This window comes from Saccostrea echinata, unplaced genomic scaffold (assembly GCF_033153115.1).
Source record: "Saccostrea echinata isolate AGI-Se365-2 ecotype Australia unplaced genomic scaffold, CSIRO_AGI_Sech_v1 ptg000051l, whole genome shotgun sequence".
Taxonomy (NCBI): domain Eukaryota; kingdom Metazoa; phylum Mollusca; class Bivalvia; order Ostreida; family Ostreidae; genus Saccostrea; species Saccostrea echinata.
The window spans coordinates 8,464,709-8,485,292 of record NW_026889800.1 but is presented as its reverse complement, the minus strand read 5'-3'; the positions used below and the strand labels follow the sequence as shown (position 1 = coordinate 8,485,292).

Below are 20,584 nucleotides of genomic sequence, written 5' to 3'. Positions count from 1 at the left end.
TTAATTCTGTAGCAATAAACAATTATCACCTGCATATAATGTTTATGTCTCCGGTTGATTTGATACGCAAGACCATGTTCTACATACAAACAACTTCTCAGCCGAGGAAGGCTACTGACAAATAAGTTGTTCATACGAGGATACCAGCAATCTCGTCAACAGTTTGCATATTATATGGTATACAATGACCTTGTTTGCCAGGTCTAATATGCTGACTGACATTTTGAAACAAATTGTTTAGCCATTATTTTCATACTGAATCATCTTCGGGTTTCTCCGTTTACCCGATCATGACAATATATGAACCTGACGGCGGATGTGACCAATTGATAGGGGATGCTTACTCCTTAATGGCACCTTATCTTATCTCTGATATTTTCAAGGGTTTGTGTTTGCCCTGCTCTCAATCTGTATTGCTTAATTGGACCTCTGCGTGAGTGTAATAACTGTTCATTATCAATTTCACATGAAATTCTCATTAGGTCTTTTTTCGGGCTGTAGCGAGCGTCGTCGTTTCATACTTCCGGTGGTAATGAAATACGAAATTCTCTTCTACATATGTTGCTCTATCCTTAATAAAAAAAAATAATTAAAAAAAAAACATCTTCCCAACCCCTCTTACATTTGACGCAATAGCCAGATCATGTCGACGTGCAATAAGATTTTGGAACTGTCATTTTCACCCTGAGATGCAATTGGGGTCCGAAAATTTACAAAACCTTCTATCCAAAAACCCTTTTTAAAAAAAATTTAAACTTCATAAAATTCTTTAATTTCAGACTAGTAATGAACATAGAAGAAATACTTATTTAAAACGTCCCTGGACCACATGCTCACCAATTTGAAATAATCGAATAACTAATGAAACATGAAGATATAATGAACAGTAACCAAGCTCAAAAGTCCATTGCATGGAACAATACAATACATATTGTGAGCACCTCTAAAACATCAGAGGTAGAATCAGGTGCCATGGAGGAGTAAGCATCTCCTGTCGATCGGTCAGACCCGCTGTGTGCTCCTTAAAGCTTGTCATCATCGGGCAAACGGAAAAATATGCAGACAATTCAATGTCAAAATAATGCCCTATATAACAATTTGTATGAAAAAAATCAGTTAACATTCGACTTAATGATAAATTGTTTTTTCAAACAAGGTCATTGTATTGACCATAGAATTTGCGAAATGTTAACGTTAATGAGACTGTTGATATGCTTGTAATGTGGCTTTTTCACTAGTTACCCTGGTACAAAGGAAGAGTACATTTTAGAGGATAAGCTTAGGTGCAGATAGTACCGTCTTATTATGGCATCAAGTTACATGTACAGTTATGCAAATATTTCGTCTGTTTAATGTCCAGGAGTAAAGAGAAATGTTTTTCAAGATATAAATCGTGTTCAGTATAATATTTAGCCCAATTCTGGGTCTGAAGGGAATGAAAAACAATTTTTGTAGAGCTTCAATCATACACACACAGTTTGTCTTCTAAAATTTTAGGAGTATAGATTTTGAAATAATGCTTTAGTGTTGGAGGTTTTGTCCCCATACAACAGGGCAAAAAGGGGGAGGGTATTTTAAAGCAATATGAGCTGCATTTTTGAGAATTTTATTTTGCTGTTAAAATGTGTTATTATGGTAAAATTGTATGTAATTTAAACCTTTTTGATCAGTTAGACAGCAATAAATTAAAGTATCAAATTGTTTCAGAATAAACGATTCTGTACATTGAAATATATAGCATTATATAAGAAATCAATATTGTACAGGATGACAATAATGTAATTTTGATTCAATCAAAGCTTATAAATAGTTCTTCCATCGTAAATATAAACAACAGAAGTTTATAAATGTTCTTTTTTCTGTCATTGAAATAGTTAATTACAATTTTGTAACAAAAATTTTTGACATCAAAGTTGCAGCTCATATTGCTTTAATGAAATTCATCAAAAATTTTCCTTCTTCATCTATAGAAGCTATGTAACAAATATTATTATATCTGGTTCAGAAGTTTCATAAAAGCTGAAAATGTTCAAATTTACTCATGACACAATGGACAAAAATTGGATAGTGTCCCAGAACATCTTAAAAATAAGCCAGTCTTAAACTTGCTTTCTATTACGTACCACTTTATTTTTTTCTGTATATAAGCAAAAGATTACACCAACAGTATACAAAATATGCCTTTCATCAAGTTTGCAAATTGTACTTGAATTTATTTCCAAGTAATGGATCCTTCATTTTCAAAGGCCAAAAGTATAATGCATAAAATTCTGTGAACAAAAGGTGATACAAAACTAACAAAACAAAGTAATTTAAACAACCCAGTATTAATGCAGAAAAGCAGAATGAGCATTTGAAAAATTTAACGGGAACTTGTAAAATCCTGAAATATTATGATAAAATTCTAACCTAATATGAATATTGTCAATTTACAAATAAAAAATAAGATTAATATTAACAACCAAACAGCACAGGAGACGAGGAATAAATCTTAGAATTGTGCCACATTTCTGGGAAAACAGAAAAAGGTTCCAAATTATACCTATATACATGTCTGATTTATTATCCCTTTTGTTATATACATGTAAGAATGTGAATCATTCCTACATGAATTAGAAATTAAAGTTATATATTAAGTTTTATCTGCTTATTTTCCCTACTCATTAGAAATCAACACACCAATTCAAGTAAGATTTTTATCCCATTATGCAAACTGAAAAGAAATCTGATAATAGACATATATGTACTAACTATAATATATCTTTGTAGATAATTTTAATTGCACATTTTTCTAGCATAAAAAGGACTGCCACAACATGAAGGTATCACAACAATGAAAAGACATCTAATTTACACTTAATTAAATGCATTGCACTAGAAGTCTCAGTAAACTACTGCTATAGAAACAATTTTACATTGAAAAATCTTCATATGGATATATTCTAAGATTTGTAGAAGAAAATTTTAAATAAATCTATAGGGTGTACATAAACAAGTACATGAACATGTTTCCTACTAACAAATTTAGATATGAGTATTGAATGCAGGTGTGAAGAAAACAGAAAAAATGTCTATAAAATTATCTGTAGGTCTGAATGTGCATGTAAGGGATATAATCTTGTACAACCTCCTTTAACTCAAAATTTTATTTTCACTGCTCCTAATTACACATCAGTAATAATGAATTCTTACTTCTGCCAACAGTATTCATGGCAGAAAAAATATCAGACTCCAAATCACTTTTGCAAACTAAATGAAAACTACAAATATGTAGTTCAAAATATATAGATTACTCCTGATATAAATATTTCTCTCTGGACATTAAGAAAAAAAAATATACAGATAATTCCTTGTAAAGAATAAACAGAGAAAACTAGCTATTTCAAAGACTCCAATTTTATTTCCATAAAAAAGAGTATTCACTTTTCAAAAATGCCTTCACTTTATATTCATTTGATTCAATTTCTTTTATGAAAGAAAAACTAATAATAAAGAGATGAGTTCCATTTTAAGTCATCCAACATTTAAAGTGAGTATTTATCTATATTCTCTAACAATAAAATAAAAGAACGATAAAAATGAATCCAATCTCAACCAGCTAAAAAGGTAATGAATACAAAGAATGCTATGCACAGATTTGAAAAGCACCAAATACAGTCTACAATAAAAGTAGTAAATCTCCAGTTAATCAGTACACATTTATACTGATAGTTAGGTCTGAAAACCACTCACCACAGGCCCACCATTACCAGTATTAAAACAGAGAAATAGCAATAAAGTGATTTTTTTTGTGTACAGTGAATTTGAATCTTTTATAATTTGGGTGCACTACGATCATTTGTAACAGCTTTCTTCAAGCCCCCTTTAGAGAAGTTGGTGATGGATCCTAAGAGAGCTGCTCTTCCTTCCTGAGTTGGTGCAGGTGTTGACTTTCCTGGAGCAGGTGGTGCTGGAGGAGGGGGAGCTCCTGGAGCCACTGGTGGGGGTGGTGCCACTGGAGCGGGTGGGGGTGCTGGAGCAGCAGGGGCTGGGGGAGCCGCTGGTACACTGGAAACTGCAATATATCAAAAAACAACATCAGGCTCAAGTAACCAAATTGCCACCACCCAACAAATGGTACAATCATTAATTAACATTTTTTGCAATATACATGTACTTCTAATGTTTCAAAATAATTTTCAAACTCTAATATGAACTATTTCACACTTTGATCCCTAATAATTATTAAAAATAAATATTTCAAATGGTGGAACATTCATGTAGCTCTAGATAACAAAAAATTTGTGTTATGCTTGCTGCCCAAGATTAAAGCAATGCAAGAATTATATAGACATTTAAACATTAACAATGGTATTTCTGACTTTCTTCTTTATTTTTCAAAATTTTAAAAATTATCTTTTTTAATCTTAAAATAATGATAGAGACATTTACAAATTCAGAAGTAATATTTACCTACTCATATTAGCTGAGCAATTTTATCCTGTATATTTGAATTGATTAAAATTCTATAGGTTTTTTTCGGATAAGATTAAATACTAAATACATATATCAATATCAAAGTTCTATTGATACAGCATATGAGGCCATGCAAAAGGCATGGCAAAATTCATATGATCAGAATTAAACGTTTAATATTATGCTTCAGTAAAAAAAAAAAAAATTATGCAGCGCTTACTGACAAGTAAAGTTACAGTCAAAGAAAGTGTCCTCAAGTTAAACAATAAAAGAACTGATTAAGGAAATCAGTAAAAAAGAATCTGACTGCTAGCAGGTTTGTTTTCTATTTTTAAATATTGATAAGAGTAGAGAAAAATAAATAAAGTACTAACTTTATAAAGATGACAAAAAAGCACCACTACAAATGCATATTATTGCTCTTGTTAACATTATTAAAACACTGCATAAATACTCTATAATTCATTCTACAGTCTTGTTATAAATGCATGTTATTTTAGCCAATCAAATAAGGCCATACAAAAAAAATTAATTTCCTTTCGTAGTAGAATAAAAAACCAAATTTAATAAAAGAATCATAAAATCAAAGATGTAAATTATCAGAAATATTTTGATCAAATTATTCCATGTCTAATTTTAAATATGTTTATCTATAGAGACTTCTCTTTACAACAAACATGGGACTCAGTATTTATTTCATATGGCCTTATACACTTATTAGTCTCTGCCACCAGAACTAGCCATAACCACATACACAGTGACAACAATCATGCAAAATGTACCTATTGTTCTGGGCTTTTTGGTTCTTGTGATAATTTTTCTGGAATTCAAATTACAATACATGTGAATCAAATTGATTCACTTCCATTCAAAGTATTTTTCTCTTTTATATCAATTCAGATTATTGATAATTTAAATTAACCTATAAATTTTTTTTGGACCTTAAGAAAATTTTTCTTGATTATAAGAAAGTTTGTCAGATACTTTCAATCATTTTGGTACATTTATGTGCAGTATACCCCCATCACATGAAAATCAAAATGGCCTCTAATGCTTAATAAAGATAATGTAATTGTACGACATTCCAATGTTCAACATCTGTTTCCATTCCCGAAGCAGAAGTTTATAGTGCTATGCCAACAAAATTAATTTTCTATAGATCTCAGAATTAAGTAAAACAAAAACATCATAAAACTGCTGAAATTCATTTTGTTTTAACACAGCATAAATATTTTACATGTTAAGCTTGACTTCTTTCCTTGGTAAGAAAAAGGTATGGTTAACCACTATCTAAAACTGGAAAATAATTTCAGAAATCTTTCAAGATATTTAAAATTTACAAAAATTTAAAATGCTTGTAAAAGTGATGAATTAATTGTTTCTGCTTTTCATGTGCATGTGGCTTATAAATGCATATTTATTCATACTAGGCCCTAGTGCTGATATGTTATATAAAATCATGGTATTGTATACAACGTAATGGAATCGGAACAGATTCATTTGTGTACGTCATAATCATATCACACAAAGTGTGCTTACAAAATGCGAATACATGTATGAACATATAGTTTGTGTATATCCACCTATTATATTGCAAAAATTGATCATTAACACTGTGTGTATTTGACATCTTTACCACTTGATACTTCGGTTACATTAATAATCTCTCTTTTATTTTGTTTCATTGACAGCTTTATCATTGTAAAATTTGGTATTTTGTGTGTGTGTATTTTGTTTGTTGTTGTTGTTTTTAGTTATATACAAAATATATATATTACAAAACTATGAGAGCAAATTTATGTTTGTGTATAACCATACCTTACTCTTTTAAGCTGAAGTTTTGATTTTAATAAACAATTACTAACATTTGCAGAGAGAAGTTAAAGAAAGCAAAAATGTCAACATTTGAACAATACTTGTTTAATAGTCAATCAAATTCTATCAAAATGGGGGTAAACACACCTTTAGAAGTCTGGCTAGATGATGAATCAGATGGTTTAGATGAAGATGACGATGACGGTGCTGAGGTCTCTCCTGAAACATCACCATTCTCCTGGACCACTTTCTGCAAGGTAAACAGGATTTGTTTTACTTTCTGAACATTATACATAAGTCCAATGTTTGCTATGTAGAAACATTACTCCCAGAACATTAGACTAAGTATATTTAAATCCATTCCATTCAATGTACAGATGTACATGTACCACCATCATCTCATGAACATGAATAATGTATCATTTTAAGAAAACTTATTTTCAAACATCTACATAATGGTGGCTGTTCATGGAGGTTTGACTGTAATAAACATCAAACATCAAACAGTATATGTTGTGAATTTGTTATACACTTTGAACACCTAAAATAAATTTAACAATTTAACCTAATTAAACAATAAATTACCATGTTAATGTTCAAAGTTTGTTTAAAAAAAGGGGGATTTTCTGCAATAGGTGATGAAAGTGTTATACAAAATGCCAAAAATGTATTTTTATTAAAGTAATTCAGTCAAACCTTTTTAGATTTCCGTCTTTTCTTTTTCTCATCTTCTGACATATGGAATTGCTTTGCTTTGGATAATCTCTTTAACTGGTTAATCTGAAATTTAAAAAAATTGACAAGTGATTTCATTCTGTAAAACACTGCAAAATACCTAAACACACTTTTTCTACAAAGAAAACACAGTACACTTAAATTACATAAAGAAAATTTTGTAACAAATCAAATTAAATACATGTACATGTAAATATGCAAGGTTTTGAACTTTTGCCAGTCTTGATCACTTTGAATTCTAAATTCATAATTAATGAAGATCTGTTTACAATTTTTTGTTCTTCCTTCAGCCTTTTCTCCATTTGCTCTTTTGCACTCTTTATGGCCTCTTTTAACTTGCTTGGGATTTTCAGGACTGGTTTATCTGTTGGAGGTAGAGTCACCCCAGCAAAGAACCTATGATAAGTTCTCACAGTTTAAACAGATGTACTGTCACAAACAACATGCCATATTACATACCCTTAAGATACTATCACAGATGTTCTGGTAAGCTTATACAGAAAATAAGAGGCCCACGGGCCACAGTGCTCACCTGAGTAACTTTGGCCTTGCTGTTTTTCACCTGATTTTTCTCACCCCCCCCCCCCCCAGTTCTTATTGTGGCCCTGCCCTATGCCCAGGGGTCATGATTTGAACAACTTAGAATCTACACTACCCAGGAATGCTTCCACAAAAGTTTCAGCCTTTCTGGCCAAGTGGTTCTTGAGAAGAAGATTTTTAAAGATTTTTACTATATATTTCAATGTAAAACTTGGATTCCCTATTGTGGCCCCGCCCTACCCCGGGGGTCATGATTTGAACAATTTAAAATCCAGACTACCCCAGGATGCTTCCACATAAGTTTCAGCCTTTCTGGCCCAGTGGTTCTTGAGAAGAAGATTTTTTAATGACCCAACCCAATTTTTGTATTATCTTGATTATCTCCCCTTTGATGGGGACTTGGCCCTTCATTTTTATAATTTAAACTCCTCTTCACCCAAGGATGCTTTGTACCAAGTTTGGTTAAAATTGGCCCAGTGGTTCTTGAGCAGAAGTCAAAAATGTGAAAAGTTTACAGACGGACGGACAGACGGACGAACTGACAGACGGACGGACGACGGACAACAGGTGATCAGAAAAGCTCACTTGAGCTTTCAGCTCAGGTGAGCTAAAAAAAGATATTCAGTGAAATAATTCTAATAGGTTCATAACAGAAATTTTGTTTTCAATTTTAAGGGATAAAATGCCTTTGTGCCAACTCTTCTATAATTATGTAATGACATGAACAAAAATACACTGTACAATAATTATAAAGTCTAAAACCTTTAAATAAAGATTTTCAGATTTTCTAAGTTCTTGAAAAGCAGTTTTGGTGTTCAGTAATAGGACCTTCTGATTATTGATTAACTGTTCTCTTTGTCAATTCTTGAATTCTCTATATTTCTTGAAGGCTCAATTTTGTGGATTTTTTAAGTGTATTCTTGCCTGTAAATTTAACATCATTAAATAAAAATAAATTGAGAGTTTTTTTGTTTTTTTTTCCAAATCCTCTTTTTTTAAAATCATAAAACAAAGTCCTAGTGAAATTTAAAATATATTTTTACAATCCACAAAAATTGGTCCCCTCAAAAAAAAATTATCAATTTCACAGTACATGCATAAGTTCTCGATGGTTTTACTTAAATTTTCACAGACAATACTTGTTTTGAAATATTATGAAATGAAATATTACTGCTGGGACACAGTTGTATAGCAATAGAAGTTGGTTTACTTACGGATGAGAGAGAAGATCATCAACAGTTGGCAGGCCACCCTTACAGGCTTCTGGGGACAAAATTGACTCCAAGACAGATCCTATGACATAGAGTAAAAATGAAAATAAAAATAGCTCTCACAATAATTACTACCACATAACACAGTGGTAACTATGACATAAATTCAACATACAAGGTAAAAATGAAAATAAAAATGACTCTTAGCAATAATTACTACTACATAAAATGCCTAATATTAACAATTTGTTGATAAAACATAAGTTAGTATATTTATTAATGTCAAATTAATATTGATCCTAAATATTTCAGAACTCACTAATCTCTGGTGGAGAAGATGGAGGGAATGAATCACAGGTGGCAGCCAGGAGCTGTTTACCGTAGGTCAACTCATAGAGTAGCTGGCCAAAACAGTAGACATCAATCAACTCACAAGTCTGAAATAGAGCAAGTGAACTCATAGAATAGCTGGCCAAAACAGAAAACATCAACCAACTCACAAGTCTGAAACAGAGCAAGTCAACTCATAGAGTAACTGGCCAAAACAGTAGACATCTATCAACTCACAAGTCTGAAATAGAGTAAGTGAACTCATAGAATAGCTGGCCGAAACAGAAACATCAACCAACTCACAAGTCTGAAACAGAGCAAGTCAATTCATAGAGTAGCTGGCCAAAACAGTAGACATCTATCAACTCACACGTCTGAAATAGAGGCAAGTCAACTCATAGAGTATCTGTCCAAAACAATAGATATCAATCAACTCACAAGTCTAAAATAAAACAGGTCAACTCATAGAGTAACTGGCCAAAACAGTAGACATCTATCAACTCACAAGTCTGAAACAGAGCAAGTCAATTCATAGAGTAGCTGGCCAAAACAGTAGACATCTATCAACTCACACGTCTGAAATAGAGGCAAATCAACTCATAGAGTAACTGACCAAAACAGTAGACATTAATCAACTCACAAGTCTGAAATAGAGCAAGTGAACTCATAGAGTAGTTGGCTGAAACAGTAGACATCAATCAACTCACTAGTCTGAAATAGAGCAGGTCAACTCAGAGTAGATGTCCAAAACAGTAGACATCAATCAACTCATAAGTCTATAACAGAGCAGGTCAACTCATAGAGTAGCTATCCAAAACAGTAGAATGATGTCAATCATTGACAATCAACTCATGAGTCTGAAATAAAACAGGTCAACTCATATAACAGTTGTCCAAAATAGTACACATCAACCAACTCCAAAACAGTAGATGTCAATCAACTCACAAGTCTGAAATAATGCAGGTCAACTTATAGAGCAGTTATCCAAAACAGTAGACATCAATCAACTCACAAGTCTGAAATAGAGCAGGTCAACTCATAGAGTAGCTGTCCAAAACAGTAGACATCAATCAATTCACAAGTCTATAATAGAGCAGGTCAACTCATAGAGTAGCTGTCCAAAACAGTAGACATCAATCAACTCTCAAGTCTATAATAGAGCAGGTCAACTCATAGAGTAGCTGTCCAAAGCAGTAGACATCAATCAACTCACAAGTCTGAAATAGAGCAAGTGAATCACAGAGTAACTGTCCAAAACAGTGGACATCAATCAACTCACAAGGCTTAAACAGAGCAGGTCAACTCATAGAGTAGCTGGCCAAAACAATACCCATCAATAAACTTACAAGTCTCAAATAAAATGTCAATTCATAGAGCAGATGTCAAAAAAGTTTACAACAACATGATCAATCAATTCACAAGTCTGAAATAAAACACATCAACTCATAAAGTTGCTGTCCCAAACCAGTTTTCATCAACCAGTTCACAAGTCTTATTATTATACTTTCATGTTAAATACTAAAATCTGATTGGTTTAGACACATTTAACAATCCGTAATATTACCCTCAGCGTTAGCAACACACTTGACAACGGGTAACATTACGAAAATATCACATGCGTTCAAATCATGCGCGTATGGTTCACCGTAGAATTCTCAAAATGTCGGTTGTGCATTTGAAAGAAGCCGAATAAACGACGTCAATAAAAGCTTGCGTCCGATGTGGCTTACTTGAAAAAGACAAACGACAGACGAAACATCCTTGCGAGTGCAAACTTTAGGTGATAAAGGACTTTTTGAGTAGCGAACAAATAATAAAGAGGTTGGTAAATCTTTTACGAAGCTTTCCTATTGAGAAAAATAGAAGTGGGGAGTTTGAAAGCTTTCTAAGCGTGAAGTTAACGTCGATCTCCGAATTTTTTAATGACATCCGAAATCAATAAGACATTCAGTATAATAAAATAAATAGTGCAAGTTTTTGAGGGTAACAGTTGAAATTGACACCCCTCGGAAAACCATTGTCAACCTCCGCTGACGCGTCGGTTGACAATGGTTTTCCTTGGGGTGTCAATTTTAACTGTTACCCTCAAAAACGTGCACTATTTATATAATAAAACATGTCATCTAATAGAGCATCTGTCCAAAACAGTACACATAGTTCCGAAATAAAACAGATCAATTGTTCAGCAGTTGTACTAAATAGTACAATAGTACACATCTATAAAGCCACTGGTCTTAATAATCAGTAAAACTTCTATAGCACCACAGGTCTAATTACCATAGTACATTACTGACTTTACCAGTGGAACATCTAAGAGGTCATATTACTTGCATTTATTTATTTATTTTTTGTAGTGCAGAAAGAATAGTTTACTGGTATTTTGATTGATACTTACATTGATTTTCTTGTACTGTGTAAAGAATGGTCTATAATAAGATGGTAGCCCTAGCATCCAGTTCTCTATGTCCAACAAGCAACATCTCCCACCGTCTAGTAACACATTGCCAGCATGCAAGTGACCTGTAAGCATTATTTTAAAGATTATCAGTGATGGGAAACAAATGAAGCTTCAAGTTGTATCAAAATAATGCAATATACATGGGTATTCTTGTTCTAAATGAAATTAAATTGTTAATAATTAAAAATTTAATGTCACAATAAGTATATGACAGTTGAGCAACTTTGATGGCCAGTGGCCAGATAGCTCATTTGGTAGAGCACCTGACTAGTGATTCATGGGGCCCAGTTTCAAATCCTGGTCTGGTCTGTCATATTTTCTTTCTTGCTGGTTACAATGTCATTGACCCATTTACAGCAGTTTGTTGTATAGTGAATTTGGTTTTTTTCAGGTTTGCATATCCTAAGATTTGGTTTTAAAAAAGCACATCTTGGATGTACAAAAATGATTTTAAAGCTTACCATATGGTAATCCTTTTTCATGTAGAAATTTCAAAGCATCAAGAATCTGTTTTCCGACAATTTTCACCGCATTTAAGTCTAATGCTGAGTATGCTTTGGGATTTGTGTACTTTTTTAAGAAGTGGTTCTTTGGTTTACATTTACAAATTGAGTCCCTCAAGGTGCCCCTCTCCTGAAAGGCTCTTATGGTTAACCCCCCACTCTCTGTCGTAGTAGAGAAAATCACCGGGCATATCTGAGGATGCTGAAAGAGATTATACTAAATTGATTAATAAACCTGTAATATGTCCGACGGTGAAACCGTTAGGGCGAGCGCAGTTCATTTTCTAAAACTCTATACATCTTCTCAAATGTTTTACATTCTGCTTATTACACTTTTATCGCGCGTTTACTGTGTATCGTACATAATTTTTTTAAAACCGTTATTGAAGTATACAGTGGTTGCAACGTTATTGTTGACAAACCAATCGTGTAGAATCGTTCGTGTAACGTGCGTGATCATTCGTGTAACGTGTGAGATCGTGCGTGTATCAGACTCAATCGTTTGCGGCTTTAATCGTGCGTGATCGTGCGTTAAGAAACGTGTAAATTTCGTTTTGTAAGTTTTTATCGGAATGTTATTTATTATACAAGCATTTCGCTTGTTTAAATTTTTTTCAATCCAAATAAAATGAATGAAACGCGATTTACATAATTGAAAGCAGAACGAACTAATTATCGCTTGGAAATAAGCAATATAGCAATTCGTACAATATTGTGTCTCGTCAAATCGCGTGATTTTTTGTGATAAACCGTACTTAGATGTTTAAGGATTTTTTCTCTGATGTTAATTATGTTTACTGCTAATTATGGTCAAGATATTTTTAAAATCAATAGATCAAAAATAGATATTTTACAAATAAATAAATAAACAATTCTCTACGCTTACATAAATATTTAGTCCGCGAAGGTACATGTACACGACATGATTGTCGGTGTTTCGTTTATCAGTGTTTATCTCTGGAGCTTACTTTTAACTATTTTTATAATTTCTGCAAATAAATGATTTGTAAAATAATTGTTGATTTTAGAGATTTTCAGACTTATCCCTTTCTGCATATTATGAAATCTAATTCAATCAAAACGTACGGTCCACCTACATGTACATCTTCTGATAGAAGGGAAAAAAAACAGTTTTCTTAAGTCGGAGAATTACGTAAATAATTATTTGTTATCTAATGTATTTAGTTTCAGAAATATCCATTTCTATTTTTTCTATTATTTTTCAAAGTCGATGAAATAATATCAATAATTATTTGAAATCTAAAATAAATATTAAGGCTTATTTCGTTTTGAAAATATCCATTCCTAAAGAATTTGAACTATTTTGCGTGAAGAATCGTGCGTTTGCGTTAGCAATCGTGTAAAATCGTGTAACGTGTAGAATCGTGTGCGTGAGGGATCGTTCGTGTAACAGGTTTTATCGTGCGTTAATCATGCGGAATCGTTCGTGTAACGTGATCGTTCGTGTAAGTTGTCAACAATAACGTTGCAGCCACTGTATATTCTCTAACGTTGCAGACTCCCCATGCATCGGGATCGAAATTCCTAATCCTCGGATATTTCCGACAAAATCGGAAATACCCGAGTTGTTAAAGTGACGAAAATATGACGTCACATAAAAAGTCGTGTGTACCAAGGACGCAAACGATAGTTTTGTGGGCAGTTATGGCATGGAAATTGAATTAAATCGTTGTTTATTAATTTTATCAAGTAAGTTGTTGCTATGCTTAAGCCACCATGTTGCTATGCACCACAAAGGATTATTGGGAGTATAGAATATTTTCACGTGGGACGATAAAAATTTCTTTGAACAATGTGCAGATTTCAACCTGAATTTCCTCCGTCCGTACACGTTGTCTATGGAGCTCACTACGCGAGCGGCGCTTTGCGCCGCCTCGCTGCGCTCGCTATAAATCAGGCAGTGTTGGAGTCACATTGAATAAATGGTCAAGTTGGCTGCTATCTGCATGGATATACATGTAGTGTAGCTCTGACAAATAAGAGGCAAGACTAATTCATAGACAAAATTCAAAGGAAATCAAGAGCTTAATGCTTACTACTATATTAGGCCTATGGGATTATAGATAAACCTGAGTAACATGCATAAAGTTTCATCCAAAACATTCCCTAGACACAGGCCAGCCACTTCATGTCACAAACCAGTATAATATAACATAATACATGCATACAGTATGCCAAATCAACACAAGATACCAATATCAATTTCTATTCCCCCAAGCAGAAGAATGAATACAGGAATCAATAAGCCAGAAGCCCCTGAATATAGGTAAAAAAAAAATCCAAAGATATACAGTCATGTAATGCATGCTCAATTAAAGACCAAATTACCCCTATCTGTGAACCACAGTCCGTAAAAAATTTCACAATTATGGTGAAAGCTCATAGTTCCACAGATTATTTGCAACACATCTTGGAAGATTTTATTATCAATATTATTTCAGCTAATTCTGGTCCTATCCCTCAGGCCCCTTGGGGATCATGAAATTAATTTTTGTTCCTTTCACCTACTATGAAACTTTTCAGCAATCTCTGGGCGGAAGCTGAAATTTTTGACAGCTTACTGACAATAGACAAACATGGATAGGAAAAGTTTGAAAATGAAATAAGGTCTTTCAACATCTGGAAAGAAGGATGCCGATACTGAGTCATTAAAACATGTAATTAAGACTATGTTAGAAATCATGGAATCATGGAAACCTGATGAACAGTATACTAAATCTTGCTAAAGGCTGGTAAAACTTTGATCATTACCAACATAAAAAAACATACTCCTCTTTGATTACATGTATAAATGGAGATTAGCAAGAGATTTCCTGAATGAAGTGTTTCTAAAAATATCTCAGATGAATGCTAACATATGATGGTGTATGATGGTAAAGAATGAATCATGGGAAAAATGAAGACCGCCATCAATAGAAAAAGAATGCAAAAAATGGAAAGGGATAGGGCAAACACCATTGTAAGCGGAAGAATTATCAAACTTCAAGCTCTGTTAGGTCTAGAAAGAAGAGTTGGAAACAGCAAGTTGTAAATGGCAAGATCTATAAAGGTTACACACAATAGGATGAAACAACTTTGGTTGAAGGAGGATCATGTAGCTTTTTTGGGACAATATCATAGAGATAGTGTATTTAACACAGCTACTGTAGCTCTCATACCATGATTTTAGCCTATTATTTCAAATCTTATGCACAATATATTGTAGATAATGGAATACATATACATGTATTAAGATTCACATATATGCAGTGTTAATGCTATAAGAAATTAGTAGAGCATAATTACCTGAATGGTGGGTAATAATTTCATTATGGCATTTAATTCTTTTTCAGGAATATATTTATCTGGACCAAATCCACTCTGCAATTTACACAGAATGTTTTTTAAAGGCAACAAACAATACAAGTACTTACTAGGTTAAAATAATGATAATATTGATATAATACCTTTTTTAAATTAATATAATACATACATGTAACAATATGTTACATTGATGTTTTAAACTGTACATGTTTAAAGATAGCTTAAAATACAGAGACATTACATATGCACAAGCCTTCAGCCTTATTGTGTCTGAATGAAAGCCAAGAATAAAGTTACTTTTGTACAAAGACAATGCATGCTTTACATTAATTTACAAATTAACAATTTTAATGAATAACAAACCCAAGGCAGGACTTGATGGACTTTAGGCTGATCTAAAGGTTTGGCTAATAATACAAACCCAAGACAGGACTTGACAGACTTTAGACTGCTCTAAAGATTTATCTAATAATACAAACCCAAGACAGGACTTGACGAACTTTAGGCTGATCTAAAGGTTTATCTAATAATACAAACCCAAGACAGGACTTGACGAACTTTAGGCTGATCTAAAGGTTTATCTAATAATACAAACCCAAGACAGGACTTGACGAACTTTAGGCTGCTCTAAAGGTTTATCTAATAATACAAACCCAAGACAGGACTTGACGAACTTTAGGTTGATCTAAAGGTTTATCTAATAATACAAACCCAAGACAGGACTTGACGAACTTTAGGCTGCTCTAAAGGTTTCACTAATATATAACTCTTCCTTATTCTCCAACCTAAGATTGCAGATAAAAAAAATTAATTGAAGACTAACTTTGTATCAAATTTATTTGTATTAATTTCCAAAAGATCAACAAAATGAAAAATTTAAATTAAAAAATCAGAGAGAGAGAGAGAGAGAGAGAGAGAGAGAGAGAGAGAGAGAGAGAGATGGGGTGGGTTCCTGACCTATATCTGGCAGTGGCTCCACTACATCCCATTTTTTCTCTGATCTAAACACCATGGATACATGTTGTAATGCCAACTCTGTAAACATTAATGGTATAAAAAAATTATTAATAAGGACAGTAACCTTTTAAACATGTACATGTATTAGATAATGTGCGTTAACTATAATCATTAGTGAAGATCCATGTACATTATTAGTCAATATTACAAGCGATGGAATGAAAATTTAATATTCATTTATAAACTAACATGATAAGATTCATTTAAATTAAAGCAAGATAAAATGGCAAAATTATGTAAATGATCTTGATAACTGTATACATGATATATGAGGAAGTTTCTGGTGTAATTAATACACTCTTGTGATTGCTAACTAAGAGTACAATTAGAATATTGTACTCACATTCTAAGTACTGTAGATACACTAAAACCCAGTTACAATTAATAGCAAACATAGACAGACTGTATCAGGAAAAGAGGAATGTACAAAAAGACAAATATATGGTAAGACTGGGAATCATACCCAGAATCCGTACATTACTAGTCAGGTGCTCTACCTTAGAGCCATATATAGACTGAATACCTAACTTATAACATTCTTACCTACTTAAACATATATAGACTGAATACCTAACTTATAACATTCTTACCTACTTAAACATATATAGACTGAATACCTAACTTATAACATTCCTACCTCCTTAAACATATATAGACTGAATACCTAACTTATAACATTCCTACCTCCTTTAACATATATAGACTGAATACCTAACTTAAAACATTCCTACCTCAGTCCCCAACCAGTCTTTGCCCTCAAAGAAACACAAGTTCAGTGTGTCAGGACTTCATAAAACAGTAGGAGTTGAATCAGTTCAATATTATATATCACTAAAACCTATCTTTTCACCAAGAACACTTATTTATTGGATATAAAAAAAAATGAAAGGTACAAATTAAAGGAGCATTTTCAGCTGACCCTAGTAATTCCCTATAACCATTTTATTGCTTTCATCTTTGGATTTCCTAACAGTTCTTTTTGTGTTTTCTAATCAACTTTTGTTCAATTTAAAATTCAGTGTTTTCCTTCTTATTTTTTACATTTTTACTCAGCACAAAAAAATAACAAAAATTAAAAACTTGGTTGATATTAAGGCAGTGTACAGTGAATTTTGAAATGTGTTTAGGTGAAACTTTTATCATCATTCAGTATAAATGCCTTACAATGTAGTTTATACATACTATTATCTTAAGTTTACAGCTGCATTTCAAAATAATTTACCTGGAATATTAACAGCATAATTTGTAGAATCCAGGAATTTTTTGAAGTATAATGTATTTGATAACATATGATGATCAGCAACAGCAGCAAGGTAGTCCTGAAGATAAAAGTTTCTATTTATCACTCACGCATTAAAACTGAGTCGATCAGATTCCCAATAACCAATTTCCAATAATCAGTGCAGAAAACATCATTACAATAACTGATGTATGTACATTAAAAATACCTATAACAAACAAGACAGTAAAATAAACTGAAAAAAAAATTTTTTTTAAAAATTCCAGTTTTAGCATCTGTTATCACATTACATCAAAATCACTGAACCAAACAAAGATAGAACTTTTCGTCATCTTCTTGTCTGAATTCATGAGCATGAGAACAGAGACTCTGTTATAAAAACAAACACACTTCTACCTGTAATCCTTGTTGTCTCTCTGCAATAAATTCTCTGTCAAAGTTACCAAACACTTTCTTTGGAGGAAGTTGAAGCTCTATATTAGAGATCTTTAATTCGCCATCCAAGGCAACAAAGTCATTATACCGCTTGTCAACTGTCCAGCTATGCTCTGGTATTGGACCTCTCTGTACTTTAACACAGTATTTCTGAAGGTAAGATATTGAATATTAAAGAGTAACTTAAATGATTTTATTACCTAATCAAATGGATTTTGTTGTTTTATTAGAGATTTAATATTTTCATCTATTCTGCATGTGTTTTCAGTTTTTCTTATTTTTGAAACCAATCTATTGAACTGCTGGTCAATAGACTGCGATCTATTGGACTACCGATCAATAGATGGCGATCTATTGACCGGCAACATATTTCAGAAAAACCAATCCCGGTTTCGAATTTATATGTAACATTGTGCAGACATCAGTGGTAAACAATCATTTTATTTGATCTTTTCATAATAATTTTTAAAAAATGTAAGATTTCAATAGTAGGATATTTTATTTAATGAAAGTAACTTAAATATATGATATGAATATGAATGCATAATGGTTTGGAAACCTTTTGTATTATACAATTGTGAACACTAAATACTGAAAATGGAATTAGGTAATAAAACAATTATTTAATGCCTGAGCAGTCAATTAGACCAGAAATTTTTCCCTTGGTGCAGGGAACAGCTCAGTGTGTTCTATTGCCCTCGGCCGTTGGCCTCGAGCAATAACACTGAGCTGTTCCCTGCACCAAGGGAAAAATATTCTGGTCTACTGACTGCTCAGGCATTAAATAACTGTATACTCTGACATTTAAGACAAGAAACAGCAATATTGATCAGCAACTCAGATGAACAAGGGTAATTGCTTGCATCAATACAAATGCAACTGGCAAAATTGCAGAGTTAAAATGAAGTGTAAACAATATAAATATACATATACATACTCAAATACAAAAAATGTTGACCGTATGTGAAATTTTCATCAAATTCCTTAAACTTAAGCAAGAGCATGATGTATTCTCTTTAGAGAAGTGGACAGGCTTTCGCCTACATCCACTTCTCTTCGCAAGCCTTCATGTTTTGATTCTGGAAAACGTGTAAATCTCGAACCGGTGACGGTCTACACTTCAACTGACATTTCGTCTAAAATACGTCTGAATGTACGTAATAGACGTGTTATATTATCAATTTCAACATAAATACACACAATTGTCACAAGAAAACCGACCTTTAAGTATTGTTAATCCATTTTCACAAGTTCTCCATCCCGGATTTAAACTAATGTTTATCTACCACAGTTTAATAGAAAAAATTGAAAATTTTATGTCGGATAGTTTGGAAAAATTGGCGAAGACATATAATGTTCAAAAAAAGTTTTTGAGAATTCACTTTTGATTTAGCATATTATTCGAAATTAATATTATTACGTATACTTATTTTTACTATTTTATTACAATTTAAATGTAAATTTGAGCTTAAAAAATACTTCATTACTTCCTCACTGACAATACTAAAAAATATTTTCTTTTATTTTTAAACGATATCAACTCTACCTTTCCCGAGAAATGAAAAAAGATTTAAAATAAAAATCAAAAGACTTTGAAGGACTGAAAAACTTGAGGAAATACTGTCTCGTTAGTTTAAACAGAGTAGACGATTTCTCTCGTTTCATTATTATTTTGTAAAAATAGTTTCCATTTTTATCCGAATTAGAGATTTTTGAATACTTCAAGAGTTACTTGCACATAATTTAAATCCGGGATGGAGAACTTGTGAAAATGGATTAACAATACTTAAAGGTCAGTTTTCTTGTGACAATTGTGTGTATTTATGTTGAAATTGATAATATAACACGTCTATTACGTACATTCAGACGTATTTTAGACGAAATGTCAGTTGAAGTGTAGACCGTCACCGGTTCGAGATTTACACGTTTTCCAGAATCAAAACATGAAGGCTTGCGAAGAGAAGTGGATGTAGGCGAAAGCCTGTCCACTTCTTTAAAGAGAATAGAGCATGATGATGCTTGAAAATTTATACTTTAAATTCCATAATGTATAAATTCATTGGGTAGCCAGAATTAATTAAAATATCATCAAAGTAGATACCAACAATAATGATAAAACGCGTTATACCCAGTTAATAACATTTCTACTCTAAATGAGTTATGGATAATCATCACATGCATAATGTACTTTCACTTTCACATACAACAATCCATACCATGTGATCTTCTCGTTTTTCGGCTGATTCCACCCAACATTTTAGCGGTATAGTGTCATCAAGCGTTATTTTTGTCTCCTTTTTCTTCTCAAAAACTGTAGCCATGATCTAGACTTACGACATCAACTGCTGACGTTGTTTACATTTCATCCTTCTTTGAGTGGGGGCGTGATAATTGGAGAGAATAAAAGTCGAATATTTAATGATTAAAAACTCCGGAATTGTCTCAGATTGCTGCTTCTTCTGTCAAATCCACAAGATTTAGATTAAAAAAAGAATTTTAAGGCAAACCTCACCGATTTAAA

At 32.6% G+C, this 20,584-nt stretch overlaps 1 protein-coding gene across 3 annotated transcripts; it reads right to left on the bottom strand.

Annotated features, from left to right (window-relative positions):
- Positions 1-2,105: 2,105 nt before the first annotated feature.
- LOC133203606 (PX domain-containing protein kinase-like protein) lies at positions 2,106-20,501 on the bottom strand. 3 transcript variants are annotated; one of them, XR_009723422.1, is made up of 15 exons: positions 20,280-20,501; positions 18,025-18,213; positions 17,611-17,707; positions 16,329-16,406; positions 16,083-16,156; positions 15,354-15,428; positions 12,006-12,249; positions 11,482-11,606; positions 9,076-9,193; positions 8,760-8,838; positions 7,275-7,401; positions 6,967-7,050; positions 6,418-6,520; positions 3,169-4,054; positions 2,106-3,130 (listed from the first exon to the last, which is right to left on the bottom strand). XR_009723422.1 is itself a non-coding variant. In XM_061339376.1 (15 exons), the coding sequence occupies exons 1-14, from the start codon at positions 20,382-20,384 to the stop codon at positions 5,238-5,240; spliced, it is 1,536 nt and encodes a 511-aa protein (XP_061195360.1). In that variant the 5' UTR covers positions 20,385-20,499; the 3' UTR covers positions 3,922-4,054. The 3 variants fall into 3 exon arrangements, 2 of the variants coding, with proteins under 2 accessions (XP_061195359.1, XP_061195360.1); XM_061339376.1 differs by lacking the exon at positions 2,106-3,130 and adding an exon at positions 5,238-5,275 and having other exon boundaries at positions 3,922-4,054; positions 20,280-20,499; XM_061339375.1 differs by having other exon boundaries at positions 2,106-4,054.
- Positions 20,502-20,584: the final 83 nt, after the last annotated feature.